The sequence below is a fragment of the Acanthaster planci genome, linkage group LG10 (genome assembly GCF_054643075.1).
Source record: "Acanthaster planci isolate LZ-2023a linkage group LG10, COTS_SCS, whole genome shotgun sequence".
NCBI classification, from domain to species: domain Eukaryota; kingdom Metazoa; phylum Echinodermata; class Asteroidea; order Valvatida; family Acanthasteridae; genus Acanthaster; species Acanthaster planci.
This window is the reverse complement of record NC_141786.1, coordinates 2,869,511-2,887,347: the sequence shown is the minus strand read 5'-3', so window position 1 is coordinate 2,887,347 and position 17,837 is coordinate 2,869,511. Positions and strand designations below refer to the sequence as shown.

Genomic DNA, 17,837 nt, shown 5'->3' with positions numbered 1-17,837 from the left:
AATAGGGAAAAATTCAAAAGGGGAAAAGTAACTTAAAAACAGCCACAAAAGTGCCATGCTGATGTAAGATTCTGTAGGAATGTAACAGATGTTCACCTGTATCATGCATGAATACCACCCTATAGTGCCATCGCCCAGCGCCCCCCGGGCCGGCTTTGCAGAAAGTTCCATGGCCGGGCCCATCACCGGCGATTCCCCATCCCATCCCCAACCTCAATTTCTGGCACAAAATTAAGCCACTGTTCCCCGCAGATTACATGTAAGTCCTGCGATGGCAAATACGGCAAACCCAAGACTTCTGTTTTGTGTTGTTTTATAAGTGAAACAACAGAGGATTCATAATTGTGTAGGCCTGCAGAAGCTTACAAAATGGGTCCCTGAGCAATTCATTTCTTTACACAACATAACACTTCACACGCTGTCAGAGTTATTACATATTGAATCTTGGCCATACGATCCAAAAATTTAGGTTAGCGACAGACGGCTTAAGTAAATTACATTTTCACAAGACAAAGGACTCTTTATCAGATTGATAAGTCGCTTTCGTGCCACTAAATGTAACTTAATAGCGTTTTTAAATGTAAAATCTTTCTGTTTGTCAAGAAAGAAAAAAGCCAACGACGAAAAATCAGAGTGACGAGTAACGAGGCAGAATTTGCTGTGGCTAAATCCGGAATTGTCGCCTGGCAATCGAACGCTTTGACGTCACGGGCCAATACGCAATCAGTTGATCAAGTTGAGCTCACACTGCACCGGTCGTGCTCAGTTTAGCAAGATTTGTGGCGATTGTTTTGCAGATAAAATTGAAGAACTAGAGAAAGTTTACTTAGAAGTAGAGGTTTTCAGGAGATTTCTTTCTTTTCTCTGATCGACTCAGTTGTTTCAACAAGTGCCTCGCGAGACGTGAAAAAAGTTCCGGCCTCGCCACACTATAGGCTACTCACGTCCACTCTCACACAAAATGGCGGACCGGTGACAACTTTTTTGACAACTTTTGTGAGTGTAGCGGGAAATTTCCAAGGGGAAGTTTGCCTTCTCGGGAGTAAGTGCATTTAATATGTCGAGCATGAGCTACCAAAGGAGCCTCTCCATCTCCCTAGGAATATCCATTGATGCCTGGGCGTCGGTTAAATGGATGTTTCTGATACTTTTTCTGCTGAGCTTTTCGACAGGTAAGACTGAGAACCAGTTCACTGCAACCTGTTCATCGGAATTCTAAGCCCTGGAATTTTACCTTGGCAAGTTTGGATCTCAGGTCAAGTTCAGTCGTGAAATTTGCAAAGTTTACCGGCGCAGAGAGTCGGACGTACATGATGTAGGCCGCTTTGTCAGTGATGTAATTTCGTCTGGGGCAAGGGGGGGTCGCACATTTCTTCAAAGTTCAGGCATGTCAGGGGGGCAGTGATGTGATAGCTAAAGCGGGAAAGATGGATGCTGCTTGATACCCTGTGCACACACCCTATGAGACTGGTGTGAAAAATTCCAAGTGTTTTCCAAGTAAATACCTCAGTAATTTACTTTATTGCTTTCAGAAGGCTGTATGCATATATGTGTGTACAATGTACAGTAGGTCACTACTGGGGAAATGCAGTGGCTTCTGTACTCGTATGGAATTGGCTCTATTTTTTCTACTCGTATTCCTGTGTGCTTGTACACACTGTACATGTGCAAAGCCCAAATTGAGGGCCTACGTGTATGCACGTACATGTACATGTACAAGTTACCGGTACATGTGCTGTAGCCGTACTTGTGTACATACTTGAACAGTTATCCATTGAGTTGGCCCTGCAGATGACTGTACGTAGAAGTCGGGCAACTCGACCGTTTACCACCTCGACTGTCAAGACAACTTGACCGATGGAACAACTCAACCATTTACCAAGTCTGTTAAGACAACTCAACAGTGCAATGCGTGACCGAGTATGGGGCAGTAAACACAGATTGCATTTTGATGTGTTTGGGCAAATTAGCGCTGTGACTCGACTCGCCAGGCATGAGTTGCATATGTACATGTAAACATGTACATTCACAGGGATCTGGTGATGTGGCATTCACTGGACCAATGGGCAGCGCAGCGGTCATCCCAACCAGCATGGTGTGAGGTTGGGATGGCGATGTGACATGCTGGTGACGCGACACCAAATCTTTCATGTACAGGTGTCTCGTCTACAGTGTCGGAGATGGTAAATCAAAAGTGACTTCAAAGCGCACATGCACTCATTGCGAGTCAACTTACATATATGTCTCAATCAAGGACTTGTTCCAACAGTCGAGTTGTTTGTCCATTTGAAGCATAACGGTTGAAAATTGAGTTGACAAACAGTTGAGATGTCCAAGCAGCGGCTGTGGAACAATATTCGAAGTGGGAGGGGCAGTTGTGATACCATCAGGCATCAGCCATGAATTGGCTGATCCATTAAGCCCCATCCATTATAGGCCCTGCTAAATTGGGGGGCCTTGTCCCCCTCCCATAGACGTGTGTGGGTGGGGGGCCACTGGTTCCAACTTCCACCACCAGTGTGTTCAAGCCCCAGCCCTACCAGTACAGATTATTTCAAAGGGGGGGGTTAGGAACTTGCTTACCTCCTCTTTTTCATCAGTCATGATTGCAAAATTGCTAAACAACACGTATAATTTTGAGACTGAGAAATATTTCCAGTTTTCTTTGAATAGTCTTGAAAAATGCGTGCAACTCGCCATCGACTTTGTGTACAACATGCAACCAACAAAGTGGTGTAGGCTACTTCACAGACATTGTAGTCTTTCTGAGGGAAGTTGCCAATGCATACGGTTGCCCAATGGACACGCCCCTTTTTCTCAACCCGAAATTTTGTCTCAAATAAGATAAACATAATTCAACATTTGTTCATCTTCATTTGAAGGCTCGGTGAGCGCAGCTTCCAATTGTACAATGGACTGCCCTGTAGACTGCGACGTTGACTGCCCTGTAGACTGCACAGCAGACTGTGCCACCAACTGCTCGGCTGGTTTCTTCTTTGACAATGTAGCGAGTGCATGCGCCCAGTGTAATCCAGGATATTAGTAAGTAAAATATACACGTACACGTAGTTAGCATTTCCAGTCAGAGCCCCTCCTCCCCCAAGTTGACCCTACCGATATCTATTCACTTTTGCTGTATGTACACGTATTTGTACAGGATTTGTAGTTAGTCCCATTGCCAGTTTTTTAAATTAACGGTCAAGTAGGAGAATTACTGTTGGAACGTGCCTAGAATTGACGACTCTTTCGCATTCACAGTAACTTAACAGGTTGAAATTGTTTGCAGTTATGGCAGGTTCCTCAAAATATGGACCATAAGATAATGTTCAACTTTGGGGTTCATTTTTCCTGAAGTGAACAGCAGTGAATTAATTTCCAATGTTTGATGTAATGAGGGAAGTCATGGCTGATATCTGGAACAATGATGACCGTGTCAACCTTTCAACTTAATTGGAGTTAATTAAAGCCTCTAACATTAGCAATTTTGAGGGACATGAACTCCCTGTTAAAATCCGAGCAAACAGAATTGACTGAGGAGTGATAATCCCTGAGGTTATTTTACACAGATTTATTTGTGGTGAAATGTGATAATATATTAAAATCATAATCACGAAATTAAAAAGTACCACTCACAATTAATCGGGTCCCAAAGTCGGCAGTTGCGAATATCATTCGATTCTGTCATTAGTGTAAAAAAAAATCGACTGCCAAAAAAGCGAGTAAAATCCATATATCGATGTACAACACAAGCTTTAAAAAAGAATGCAAAAAAGCACTGCCAAACGGTCATCCTTTTACGACTGGACCGATCACATTTTGTTCAAGTATGTTCCCGAAAACTGCAGTCCAAAATACCGATCGTGGCGATTTTGCGGCTTCCATTAATCTGTCGCAGTGACGTTAGAGAAACATTTCGCTGCATCGTGGCCTGTTTGACCTTAGATATCAACCCAGATAGTGCGCCCTCAACAACAGATTGGTTTTTTAGTCATGTTCCCTGTGAACATTATCTACATGTACATGTATGTCAGATTTGAATAAAATTGTGGGAGTCACAGTATGATTTCATGTCAAGAAAACCAGCTTTTGGCCACACTCATGGAAACTGACTGTTATTACATGTACATGTACCGGTAGTGTGGGTCAGAATTCATATTTTAGACATTGGCAGTGTGCCACAATTGACAGGCCATTGGCCGTGCACAAATTTTTATCATTTGCCGTAGCTGCTGAAAAAAATTCAAAGCGGGAAAATTTTATACCAGAAAGAATGTCCACCGGAAGTGGCTCAAACGAATGCAAGTGACTGTCAATTTTGTACGTGTATACATGTACATATGTATGGGTCATTTGACCTGACTGAATGGGTTATTGGACAGTATAATTACATACAGTGTCAAGCTTTATGCCCAAAACTATGGTATCAACTTGTAAAAGCTTGCTTACTTTGAGCATGTCCAACTTCGCCTCATTAAAACCCCCTTTAAATGTCAAACTGTTACATGGACGTACATGTACATACATGCACTAGTACAGTACATGTACATGTACTGTACTGGTAGAACAAAAGGCCTTTTCTTCATTCAGTTGACGCTCACATCAAAAAAATCCCACCGAAAGTAACCACTGTAGGATATTCTTTGGTCTACGGTTAGGGGGTTTTAATCTCACATTCAAGTGTACATGTATCATTCCGATCTGTGGCATTCCAGTCTGGCAATTATTGATAATTATGGCACCTCTGTAATCAATGAGTTGGGGCTTTCCCGGGTACAATGTATGCTGCGATTTGCATGACTGCACCCGTTGACATGGTTGGCTAGACAGTGAAATCCTTGCACAGGGGAAACAATGCCACTTGTTTTTGTGTTGGGTGTAGTGCCATGGTCACAGAGTCAAAAGCCCATTGTCAGAAGTACATGTATACAGGAGGGTGTACATGTACATGTACACATCACCTCGTTTGTGGGGGACAGTGGGAAATTAAGAAGATGACTTTTCTCAGAGCTGAAGCAAAGTGTCGACATGGTGTACTTGTATATTTTGAACTCAGTGGTGACTGAAAAAATGTTAAAATCGGAAGGGGGAAAGCAAAGCTTGAGTGCAATGTTCAGGGCCCTCTAGGGACCCACCCCCATTTTTTTTAAAATTCAGGTTGCGTACATTTTTGCATCTGCACCACTTTTTATCATAAAAATTTGAAACAAGTTTATATTCATCAGACAGCTTGGCAATCAAGAATAGTGTGTGAGATGAAAGGGGAATTAGAAGCTGCATCTGCCCTGCCCAACCTGCATTTTGATGGGTCTCGTTTAGGGGAGAATTTTACTTTTCAAAGTGCCCGTGATAATAAAAGGTCTGGCATTGTCATCAAGATTACATTAATGTACGGTATTAGTCAATATACCCTTTTAGTCAGACAGGCCAGACTCATAACGAAGGCTCAGGATGTCAGAAAGCCATGTGCAGATCTCTTGCAGCTACTTGTAATACTGCTCTGTGTAGCATTGCATCACTGTTTACTGTCTGCAATTTGCTCCAGACAAAAATTCATTGGCCGGAGCACCATGACGGCTTCTTGAGACTGCCGACACTTCGGGTTAATCAGTAACAGTTTGAGCCCTTTAATTATAAATTGCCGATGAATTTTGTGACTGGACATGGACCCGGTACGTTGTACGGACTATGCTGTAGCTGGGACCGGTACATGTACATGCTGTACTACCAGACTACTGTGTGTTGATCGACAATTTGAGATTTGTATGATAGAGTGTTTTAGGTTAATCAAGATTTTTGTTGAAGCTGTTAATCTCATTTATCGGTTGGTTTGGACAATCTGTGAAGATTGGTGCGGTGTGTGTTATTGAAACACACTGTATGTCTGTAAATCAAGGGTGTGAGAATTCAGCTTTTTCAGTTGCAGTTCAGTTTGTTATATTTGCCACTTATGCATGTCAGCTTAATACATCAATTGAGACATTTGAATGGAAAAATTAATTAACAATACATGCACCTGTAAGTGGAGGAGGGCTGAAAAAGTAGAGCTTGTAAACTGGAGACTCCCTTTACATGTTGTACTTGTACATGTACATATGTACACATTGTTGAAAATTACATAGTGGCAAAGAGGTACTACATGAGCATTATACATGTAAATGTTGTAAAGAACATAAGATGTTAATTTGTTAATAATTCCTATGTTTCTAGAAATCAATTTGCATAAATAGTTAAACATCAACACTGGCTTTAACAATGCAGCCAATGTACATGTACATGTACCGTACTATCTTCTGCAACACAGATTGTTTACCCAGTTGTGTGTATATAGCGGTACCAAGTCTTCTGAAATACATGTAGCTCAAATCCTCTTCTATTTCTGCATTGCACAATGTACATGTACATGTATGTTGGGCACTTATTTGTTCAGCAAACCTATGGGGCGTCCAATATCTTAGCAACACTTTGGGCAACAGATATACACAGTGAGGGATCGGTTCTTTCATATTGTTTGCCCACGATTGATCCGGCATTGGTTGGCCTTTTGTCCATGTGCAAATAGTGGAACCGCTATCCACCCTGGGCAGTAATCCTGATACTCTTTGTAATTAGTCCTTTTATTTATTTTGGGAGAGCTGTGCCATACCTCCCCCCCCCGTGAAGAGCAGTCCAGAGGAGGAAGAAAGAAATAAAATACTGTAGTAACCTCTAGTGTTGTACATTGTACCCTTTGAATAGATAAAAAAAACCCAGAAATTTCTGCTTAAAAATACCTGAACGTTTGTAAATTTTCTCTAAATTATGATTACTGTAACTATTTTTTTTTTCTGCAAATGGCCAACATGTACAAGTAGAGTTGTGGAAATGAGTTTAATATTTTGAGGGCAAAACCTCCCGAGTTGAATACACAAGTGCCAGTACACAGGGTACAGTATAAATTTGCTGGTACTCATATGGAAAGGACAAACTCAAGGCTTATTACAGACATGACAGATGTGAAGGGCACCATGTTCATAAGTGCATTTAAGTGCAAGTCCATTTTTGTACCGCAATCTCAGAAGTTTGTGTCGGCAACTCTCCCTCCAGAAACCTACACATGTACCAGTGTATGGGTAATTCCAGAAAGTAAGGTTCCATTTCTTTTGTGTCCATGTTACATCTGACATACAGTACATGTACATGTACCGGTACAATGTATGATTTTGTAAGTTCAGAACACATTTTGCTAATTTCTGAGAGTGAGAGTGCTGAATAAATGCAAATAACCTGCCAAATAAACAGTCATAGTTTGAAATCAATCCTGGTGATAGTTCCATGTCAAGTAACAAAGGTCATGAAACAGGGACACGAAAATGTCACACTTGTGGACCCCTAATTCCTGGAATTTTGCATCGAGTGTACGCTCGTCTGCAGGCAGTATCATTGACATCAGAAAAAGATATATGTACCCCAAAGGAACATTGCTTGATGTGTTCAAATGACCAGCTCTTGTACATGTAGGGTTGTAACCCAACTTTTCTGAGCAGCATTCTGAGCAGGGTGTTGCATGTGCTTTATTTTTCCATGAAACCTTTTTCACCATCTTTCAATGAAAGTTATCGCGTTGAAAATTTAACCGTCAATCTCCGTTTCAACTTTCGACAGCTGTGAAGGTGGATCAGTGTCAGCGGTCGCTTGTTCAAATGGTACTAAGAATCCAAACAATGGATCATCTTCCAGTTCAGACTGCACAGTAAGTACACGCACACGTATTATTCAGCGGAAGGTACTGTATTTTTGTTTTTAAGGTTTTGAAAGTAGTGAGGATTTCATACTTTAAGAGGCCAGCATGTGCCTGTTTTGATGACCGTGTTTGAAGGTCACCAAACCATTGCATTACATCCGTGGACGTATAATTTTACCCACTGTTTCAGAAAAGATACCGCCATTTCTCTGGCAGAACCGAAAAAAATATCTTACAATGTATTATCCCTAAATCAACAATTGGCAAAAAACGTGGATGATACTGTTTGATCTTATTTTGTGGCTTCGGAAGTGGAATGCGTAAGTCATTTTGGTTGTAAGTTTTGTAAAACCAGGTCATCCTTGCGCTACCTGTTTTGTTCTGTTTGGTTTGATGTACCAGTACCATGTATGTAAATTTTCAACTTTGGATTGTCAGACTGGCAAAATAAAAACAAGAATTTTATTGCTTTTTATTGCAAATGTCATCACCACGATGATTTTTTAGTGGACTATCATAAGCAACTTGGGAATTGAAGGAACGACTTTTACATCACAGATTCAAATGGATGAGGATAGTGGTCGGTTTCGGAGGGTGGAAGACAAAGCCAGATATGGTACACGTACATGTACTGATGTACACTGTGATAAGTCTAAAGAAAACCCACGGAATGAGGTTGGGACTGAACACTCGGTCTCACATGTCGGCTGGGATGAGATTCGAACCCGGATCATAGAGATGACCGTACTGGTACATGTTGGCGAGGAAAAGAACCACTATGCCGACCTGACTGTGGTGGAGAATACACCTTAAACGAACTGGATATTATGATGTTTGAAATTGATTCACTTTGGAAAGAAATTATTTTACATGTACATACATACATTCAGCTCTGCTAATACCGGTTCATTAGAATGTATACAGGTCTGTATATGGATGTCACTGGCCCATAAAAATATTTTTCTGCACAGCTACATGTAGAAAAATTTGAACTTGTTCTTCGATTGATTTCTGATCCCTCTCAAAAGAAACCAAAAACAAAAAGTGGTAAATGTTTTGTATCTACCGAGCTAAAAGCCCTACACTTCTCTTTTATTGAAAATCCAATCAATTAAATAAACATAATGAGCCCATTTGACAGTGGCATGTTGTTGGGTCCAAGGTTCAAACTCTAAAGCGAATCATCATCTCCTGAAGCTTTGAATTGACAGCTACGTGCACGTGTATATGTAGGCCTACTGTACAAGTACATGCATACAGGTTGTGTATAGTTATGAAGAGTGGTTTGTTTGCAGGGCGACCACAATGTCTGACACAGGCAAGGACAAGACTTTGTGGATTTTATTGGTCCCTAATGCATGTGTGATGTGTGGTTAAATGGAAGTGGTAATCCGTTTATGCTCTTCCGTTGCCATGGTTCCAAAAAAGAGAGCCGAATCAATACTTGCTTTGCTCTGGCCACATCCGGACTGCATCCCTGTGTTTTGGTTACGGCTGAGAATGATACGTGCACTAGGAAGCTGGTAGCCACTGCGTAGTGGCTACATCCACTTTGTACACTGCAGACGTGTTTGGTTCTAGTACTTTAAGCTGTAGCCAGTTGGTTTAGATGTGACCCTTCTACTGCTGAAACAGTAGTCAGGCTATTTCAAAATTTATTTTTGTGTTGGGGAGATGTTAATTTATATAATGGGTTTTGCCCTTACCCAACGTATATAAATGCTGTATGTTCAGTGCTTGTCTGAGAGCTTGTGAAAAAAACCACCTGACCACCGAACTTGCTGGGTCGGCTGGCCGGTCCGAGTCAGGTGAAGCAGCGGATACTGCGAACTATTTCAAGATGTATTTTTGACATCTCCCCAATGCAAAAATACATCTTGAAGTACATGTAGTTGGCGGTACCCGCGGTAGCCCTGTGTTGAAGCAGTACTCCATGGTGACTTTTGTTGAAGATTTGTAAAGTCTAGTCAATTTCATTCAGGCGATGCTCGAACAAAGTCCAACACTCATTGTGACATTTATATTCAATCCAACATGTGTTCACGCACATGTACATGAACAGTACATGTAAGTAGGGGTGTAGACATGCCGCAACCTTGTTTCATTGACCTACCTGGTACTGGAAGCCCTGATTTGATTGGCTAGTTAGTTGCTTGCTGAAGTGTGTAACCTGCTTCCTGATTGGTTGCTGTTAATGCCTTACATTGTATTGACTGGCTTTCTAACAAAGAAACTTTTTTTATGAACTTGCGCTTTGTGTTTTTTGTTTGCTCTTCCATGTTATGGTAATGTTTACTATTGTAAACGTTAGGCAGTGTTTCTGGTCTGGTTAAATAAAGGGCAGAACCTCGGACTTGACTTGTTTAAAGAGATCTTGAATGCAGTCAAATACATGTACGTGTATTCAGGATAAAACGTGACGGAAACCTCTTTCTAAGTTCTGTTGACGTAAACTCAAAAGTAATAAGAGAACGAGTTCACATGAAGTATTACCGACTAAATGAAATGTGTGGTACACGGTACCGGGTAGGTGTACTGTCCACTTGAGCATGTATACCGGTATGTACATGTACATGTGTACCAAACCCATATGTATGTGTACACTGCACATGTACATGTATGTTATTGTGGCAATCACAGTATTCAAAGGAATAACAATGTCAGAATTACAATCAATCGAGGCACATACATGTACCGGTACCGTACATGTACCTGGTAGAGAGAATGAACCAAAGGAAAAGTACGGAGTAATTAAATTAGAAACAATACAATGAATGAAAATTAGTCGATGATTGCTGCTGATATTTAGACAGGCAATGCAATAAACAGAAATTATACATGTACGTACATGTACCCCGGTAGGTAACACAAAGCTACTGGGAAATTGTTTGTGAGACATTGGTTTAACAAAAAGAAATGCTACATGTACATGCACATGTATTCTCTGAATATAATCGACCAAAAAGAACAGTTTTGAACAGAGGTGACCCCCCCTCTTTTCGTAGAACCTTTTCTTGCCAAATGGCTTCCCCTCATACTTGTACTTTCTTTAACCCTAATCTTCCCCAACCACACAGAATTAAACAGTAGTAAAGTGTTTAATTCTGTGGGGATAGGTCTGGTAGGCCCATAACAGCAGGCTTTTGCATTGGGTTTGGCATACCTCGGAAAAACGATGTCCAACAGCCTCTGTGCACAAGGTCCCACAAGGTCCCGTAAATAACTTGAGTTGAAGGCCTCAGTGATTCTAGGCAGTCTTGCTTTGGAACTTGTCTTCCAGCTCAATTTGTCCACATTTTGCCTCGTTCCTGTAGGCCTGCGCAAGTGGGAGTTACAGCACAGCTGGGTCAGGCTCCTGTACCGTATGCCCAAGTGGGTATTCCTGTACAGTGGATGGGATGGTGACCGCGTGTGTGGCACCTCAGTACTCATTAGATGGGGAGTCCAGCTGCAGCAGCTGCCCAGCCATCTCCTACTGCCCAAATGCGAATGAAGCACCTAAGGTATGTGTATGAACGTGACTCAGTGGTTGCTGCCCAAGCAGGAATGGTGCAGCATACTCATCGCATAGAATGTCAATAAACTGGGCATTTGAACACTCTATTCGAGGAGGGCAGTGTGCCTGTTGAAAGTGCAAATTGGCAATTCCATGTTTATCTTTGTAATGTTGTAAAGCAGGGTTGTCTTACTGGGATGAGTCGCTACAGTCTTTGCTTGTACGGTATCTAAAGCGGGTTACCAGCCAAAATGTTGGGCATTTGATAATCCTTGTGACCGGTTTAAAGCTGATTTCTACTCAGCGCGCCAATAAGGTCTGTGAAAGCCATCCGTAGCTCTTCACCCACTGGTATGTACCGGTAGGCCTGAGTACGGACAATGCCCTACTTTGAGTACAGTGTACGGGGTATCCTGTAGAGCCAGTGGGGTGGGAACCAACAGTCCAACGAGCACCATAGGAAAGTAAACTCATCAACAAAGCGTGGTGCCGTCATCAGTGCAGCAGTTTGTCGGCAGTGTTTTTTCCCAAGCAATAGTTGCTCCAGTACTCCAGTACTACTGTTATATTACAGGAACCTGTTTCACTCAATCACGTGTTGAGATTTGTCATCACAGCTCTGACCGAGCTGAAGCCGTTTTGTACCTGGTGCAAATGCAAACACAAATGCAGAATTTTGACATCGGATCAAACATGTCAAATATGTGTGTGCGGCAACACTAAGTTGAATGCACGTCCACTTGCATGTAAGCATGCCCACTCGAGGGAGTTTCACTGCAATTTGTTTTGCGTCATAAAATTCGCTTTGCTTTCTTACCCGTATTTGCCTGCTAACATACAATGAAGCTGTCTTTAGAGTGGAATGGCAAATTTTAAAAGGTTAGAAATCTTGCCTAGTGCATGTACAGTCATGTTGAAGTTAAGGGTCTTATTTACACCTCCATTATTTGCCCATTGACCTTGTACCTAAAAAATAAATTTTTACAATTAGTGGTACAGTAAAGAGACGACAGTTACCATCATGTTTTTGAAATGTTCTTGCTTTCAGAGTTGTAGTAGTGGAAGCGTGCCCAATTCGAACCAAACCGGCTGTGAGAACTGCCTTGAGGGGACCTACTCCAGCTCTGGTGACGATACGTGCTCCGACTGCCTGGCCGGGTATTACAGCCTGGAAGGTGCGGCTAGCTGTACAGCTTGCCCAACAGGTAACGCAGAACAGGAGACCTGACTTCCACTATGAACATCTAACAAAAGAAGAACAATTCAATAACAGTGGACGCTCGCTGTTAAGAGCTCTGTGTTTCTTTTGGTAGATGTTCGTAGTGTTCTAAGGATAGGACAGGACAGGTCCTCAGAGCTTGTGAAATTGTATTGGTTGCCCTTGGCAACGCTGCATCAGCCTTCCTCACAGTTTGATTTACCTACCTCTCAAGTAAACATGGAATGATGAACCTGTTTGACTGGATCTCACAAAATGAGTATTCTAAGCTCTTCACTCCAACATCCAGATGAAAGAACATGGGTAGAAACCTTATGAGAAAAAAAAAGTCTCCCAGGTCAGAAGCCTGAAAAATTGTGATGTTGAAGCATTAGCTAGAAAACAGTAGAAGCTTGGATTTGGGAGACCAGACAGAGTCTCAATTCTGGAACCGAATTTTCATATCCGCTTTAAAGCTAAGGCACCAGAATGCGGTGCAAGGCATTAGATGCTGAGGGACGCATTTTGCATCTTGATTGGGAAGAGATGGGCTCTGTCCTTAATTGGAAGTTCATATTTCTGTAGAATGTTTTTAAACATAACTCATAACTAGGATTTGCCTTCAAAACTGCCATTGATGTGTTGTTTTAAGAATTTTGTGATCCATTGGCAGATAAAACACTGCAAATATGGAAAAAACAAAACTCGTTCTCATTCAGTGTGAACTAGGGGGAAAAAGACAAATTACTTTTGCAGATCTGTTTGAAAATTAGCTGGGACTCTGTTTTTAATAAACGCAGAATAGAGCTTGGATGAGGGGTTTAGAAAAATAACCAGTTACTCCCAACTATAAAAAAAACAGGTTCATACTCTAGCATGGATGGCCAGTCTTCGTGCACTCCCTGCCAGGAGGGGTACTTCTGCTCCTCGACGAATCAAACCGCATGTGACCCAGGTGAATACAGTGGGGCCAATTCTACGTACTGTGTCAAATGCCCCGAAGGTTTTGGATGTGCAGGGGGAGCAGCTCCAGAGCGCTGTCTGGCGGGCACTTATGCCACCCTGGGAAGCCCCACCTGCGAGAGTTGCGGTCTGGGCCACTACTGCCCCATGGACGAAAGTGGGGAGCAGTTGCCCTGCCCTACAGGGAAATTCGCCAATGAGACGGGCCTCCAGGAGTGCTACCCCTGCCGAGCGGGCCACTCCTGTTCGTTGACTGAGGAGACGGCCTGTGGGGCGGGAAGCTACAGCAACGCCGAGTCAACAGGTTGTCTCTCCTGTCCGGGCGGCCACGCCTGTGCCGGCACCTCACCCCCTCAGCAGTGTCTGGCCGGAGAGTATGCCCGTAATGGCAGTGACGCCTGCGAGCCCTGTGAGGTTGGGTTTTACTGTGAGACACCAGGAACCGTGGAGCCTGTGCAGTGCCCCGAAGGTTTCTTCTCCAATTCTACCGGAGCTGATACTTGCACACAGTGCAGTCCGGGGTACTACTGCACCCGCACTACTGAAGTGCCATGTGACGCGGGCTTTTACAGCTATGCGGGAGCAACGTCCTGCCTGCTGTGCGACGGTGGTTACAATTGTACTGGAACTGATGCACCGCAGAAATGTCCTGCTGGCACCTATGCTCGTAACGGAAGCAGTGCTTGCACTCCATGCGAAGTTGGCTTCTACTGTCCGATTGATGGCCTAAGCGAACCCACTGTGTGCCCGGAGGGCCACTACCAAGATTCTGAGAATCAGCGGGCATGCGTGCCATGCTCGGCAGGTTACTACTGCACCTCCACAGCAGAGACGGCCTGCAATCCTGGCACCTACAGCTTGGACGAGGCCACCTCCTGCGACCCCTGCCCGGCCGGCTACTCCTGCAGCGGGGGAGCCCCGCCTGTCGAGTGCCTTGCGGGAACCTATGCGACTGTCGGGAGCGACTCGTGCCAGCCCTGTGAGATCGGCTACTTCTGCCCCTTCAACGGAACGTCGCAGATGATAAACTGTTCCGCAGGTGATCCTTGGTCTCTCCCACAAATCCATCCTTCCGTTCCGCCCATTCCTTCCAAACACGCACGCCAGCACCTCCACTCCCCCCCACAAAATACACAAGCCGCTTTGACGGTGATGCACAGCACGCGCGGTGTTGTCCACTTCAAAAAACCTCACGTTACAATTGATGTATGGTACGGTACACGCACATTTGCTTTCTGAGAACCCCAGGGTGCAGGTACTACGGTCAAGTTCTCCATGGCATGTGAACATCATTAGATTGTGTAATTGTTAGCAACATGGCCATTACAGGGAGTTCATCCATTTTGTTACTTGTACAGTGCAATTTTCAGAAGTAGCTCTTTAATAATTGCATTTCATTACAGGGGAAAATGTCAACTAACCTACATGCATTACCATTCATTCAGAGGTTGTGTCATATTTAACATGCGACTGGGCATGTGTTCATTATAATGCTTCTGTCTACATGTACAATGCATGTTATGCTTCATAAGGTAATGTGAAGCTGAAGTGTGCATGGTAAGTAGTGCACTTGGTTTCGATCATATACATGTACATGTACATGTAGTGTAAAGTAATAACTTTTAGGGCCTCACCTTTTGTCCACGTTAAATGCCATTGGCCAGGCACAGCGCCATATTTAATTGCAATAATTTACAGTGCTGTATATGTACACGGATGTGGACCTGTAAATATACACAGCTTCCACTATGCATGTACTTGTACATGAATGGAAGGCAGTTGATGAAACCCTTTAAACAAGAAGAGAAAAAAAACATATGCAGCAAGGTATGAGACGGAGAGAACCCCCCCTGCTTTGTGTTGGTCATTGTCTGGCAGGAATCTGGGGAATTCCTTTCAGACATCTTGGGGGTGTGTGTTAAGTAACAATAGTCTGGAATGTGTATAGGGATTGGACATGTTGGGGGGGGAACCCCTCGGTCTCATTTCTTGCTGGGTATAGAAAAAAAAAGCTGGCAAAAATAAGTAAAATGGAAAGCTGGTGTTACTAATATTCATGTAGTTACATGTACATGTACTAGTCCATAGTAATTCATAAAATCTACAACTACGGTACATGTTCATGTTCATGTTCATACATGTATGTATAAAGTGTAGTACAGTGTATAAGGGGAATTGACATCAACAGGTGAGTAATTATGGTACATGTGTACACCTAGAAGTTACTGTTGCTCAGCAAGACATGTTTTTGATTGAATGAGAGCAGTGTGGTGCTTTAGGTCATTTGGGGATTGCCCCTGATTTGCAGAAGAATTCAAAGCTTTCTGTACGGCAATCTTTCTACTTTTAACATTGAAGTTTGTGTGGAAACTTAAGAAAGATAAACATAAACAAAAACAACCGCCCAAAACAATGCTTGACACTGCGCTCATGTCATTAGGAATGTGGCCAGTTAAACTGTTCAAATTTGCTAATTCCTAGCAACTTGTATGGTACATGTACATGTTAGGTTGTAAATTGCACAGTGCTGCACAGCTCACCTTGTTCCCTGAATACTAACGCTTAAAAAGTGAAAAAAAAAAGGAAAGAAAATAAGTGTTTGACTCTGAACCAACATCCAGGACTGTTCTGCCCAACACTGCAAAATACCGTTTGGGGCAATACATGTTTTAACAGTGGTGCACTTTGCGCCTGTTAATATCGAGTCCATCACAGGTCCCCGCAAGTCCATCACAATTCAGTCCATCACAGGTGGTCATGTACATGAAAAAAAAAAAAAAGTTAAGCGCCAGGTCGATTTTGCATTCTGTTGCAAAAATCTCAGAATCCACTGTACATCCTGAATATCTGTTGGTTCAGTGTCACACACATCACGGAAAACTGCGCATTGGTTCAGCATTGCAGAGTTGAGTTGTCTTTGGGCTTTGCCACTAACGCTCATGGACAGTGGAGCTACTGCACAGCACTACTTATCCCGAAAGTGTGAGATGAAGATTGAAAAACTATGGTGTGCAAGTGTTCTTTTCAGTAATACTTTTTGAGTACAAAGCTACATGAGCATGTAACTGCAAAATTTGCCATTTTTCTCTGTTACATAGTCTTAAACTGAGACACAAGCTGTTCAAATGAAATGTGACAAAAGCAGCACTGTACAGAGAAAAAGAGAAGAAAACATCAGTCGCACTCTTGGTTCTAACATCCACACTGACTTGTCAATTTCTTTCAGGCACCTACGCCAATGAGACTGGTTCCAGTGCGTGCCAGGATTGCGAAGCGGGCTACCGATGCCCCAGCCCCCACCTGACCCCAGTGATCTGCAGCAGGGGTCACTACAGCGAGGCGGCATGGACCGAGTGCAGGGCGTGCGTTGACGGCGAATATGCCGACGGCTTGGGTAAGTCCCAAGTGCAGTATTACCTAGTTGCTGTGCAGGAAACACTGTTTAGCATCAAGTTTTGTTCAGCAAAATAACCACTTACCATGCAACTGGTACACTGACTACATGTAGCAAGATATTTTGACTGGTAACCTATTTTGGTCAGCAAATATATTCTTCAGTTGGCAAATTTCAGTTGTTAAATTGTACCAAGAAGTTAACCCCCTGAGCGAGTCCTTACTTCTCAGCCTAAATTCTGAAGCACTGTATGCATTGATTTTTTCCCCTCACAGTGCATGCCAAGCGTGGGTAAGGGCCTCACGTTCATACTTCTTGTCTTTCTAGAGCAAGATCTTACAGTGACAGTGTCAAAACTTGATAAAATTGTTGTTCCTGTAATGTCAGTTGTTAAACTTTGACTACATATTCAGAGTAATGATAATCTTGTACTGCACCAAGCAGGATTGGAAGACATAAACAGCCTTGTGTAGTAAGGTTATGATTAACTTTTCCCATACTACATGTAAACGGTGATCTTTTCAGGATCAACGCAGTGCCAGACTTGTCCCCCAGGCTATAAGTGCAGCACAACCTCGGCATCACCTCAGGCCTGCCCTCCTGGAAAGTACAGGTACAGTGTACATGTTAATGTGTCAGGATGGAACCTTTTAAAGGTGCTGAAGCATAGAGATATCATGAACCTGTATACAGGTACAGTGTACAAGTTAAAGGAGTGCATAAGCTTGCCACTAACCAGCAGGGGAGCATTAACATAGCCAATAGCGTCTAGCAAGCAGATTAAGGGTCTTAGATCAGCTCACATGATCGTAGTCATCTGCGTGACCTCTGACTTCAGGTCGAAATCATTTGAATAGCTGTGCATGGATAAAGAAGGGTTATTGTCAAGGCAACTTACCTGTGTTATTTTCACATCAACTCCTTGATGATTCCCTTATTGCAGCACGGGTGCTGCCAAGTACTGCACAGACTGCCCCGAGGGGAGCTATGCCAGTGGTTACAACTCTTCATCCTGTGAGCTCTGCCCTGCTGGATCAGCATGCCTGGATCCAAGCACAGGTGAGAT

The 17,837-nt window shown here is 43.1% G+C and overlaps 1 protein-coding gene across 1 annotated transcript in view; it reads left to right on the top strand.

Annotated features, from left to right (window-relative positions):
- Positions 1-724: 724 nt before the first annotated feature.
- Positions 725-17,837, top strand: part of LOC110984313 (uncharacterized) — a 148,206-nt gene continuing 131,093 nt past the window's right edge. Inside the window, exons 1-9 of the mRNA XM_087142455.1 lie at positions 725-1,172; positions 2,883-3,042; positions 7,642-7,729; positions 11,035-11,223; positions 12,265-12,421; positions 13,277-14,416; positions 16,604-16,771; positions 17,297-17,384; positions 17,715-17,830. Coding sequence (XP_086998581.1) covers positions 1,058-1,172; positions 2,883-3,042; positions 7,642-7,729; positions 11,035-11,223; positions 12,265-12,421; positions 13,277-14,416; positions 16,604-16,771; positions 17,297-17,384; positions 17,715-17,830 — 2,221 coding nt within the window. The 5' untranslated portion in view covers positions 725-1,057. The remainder of the gene's footprint in view (positions 1,173-2,882; positions 3,043-7,641; positions 7,730-11,034; positions 11,224-12,264; positions 12,422-13,276; positions 14,417-16,603; positions 16,772-17,296; positions 17,385-17,714; positions 17,831-17,837) is intronic.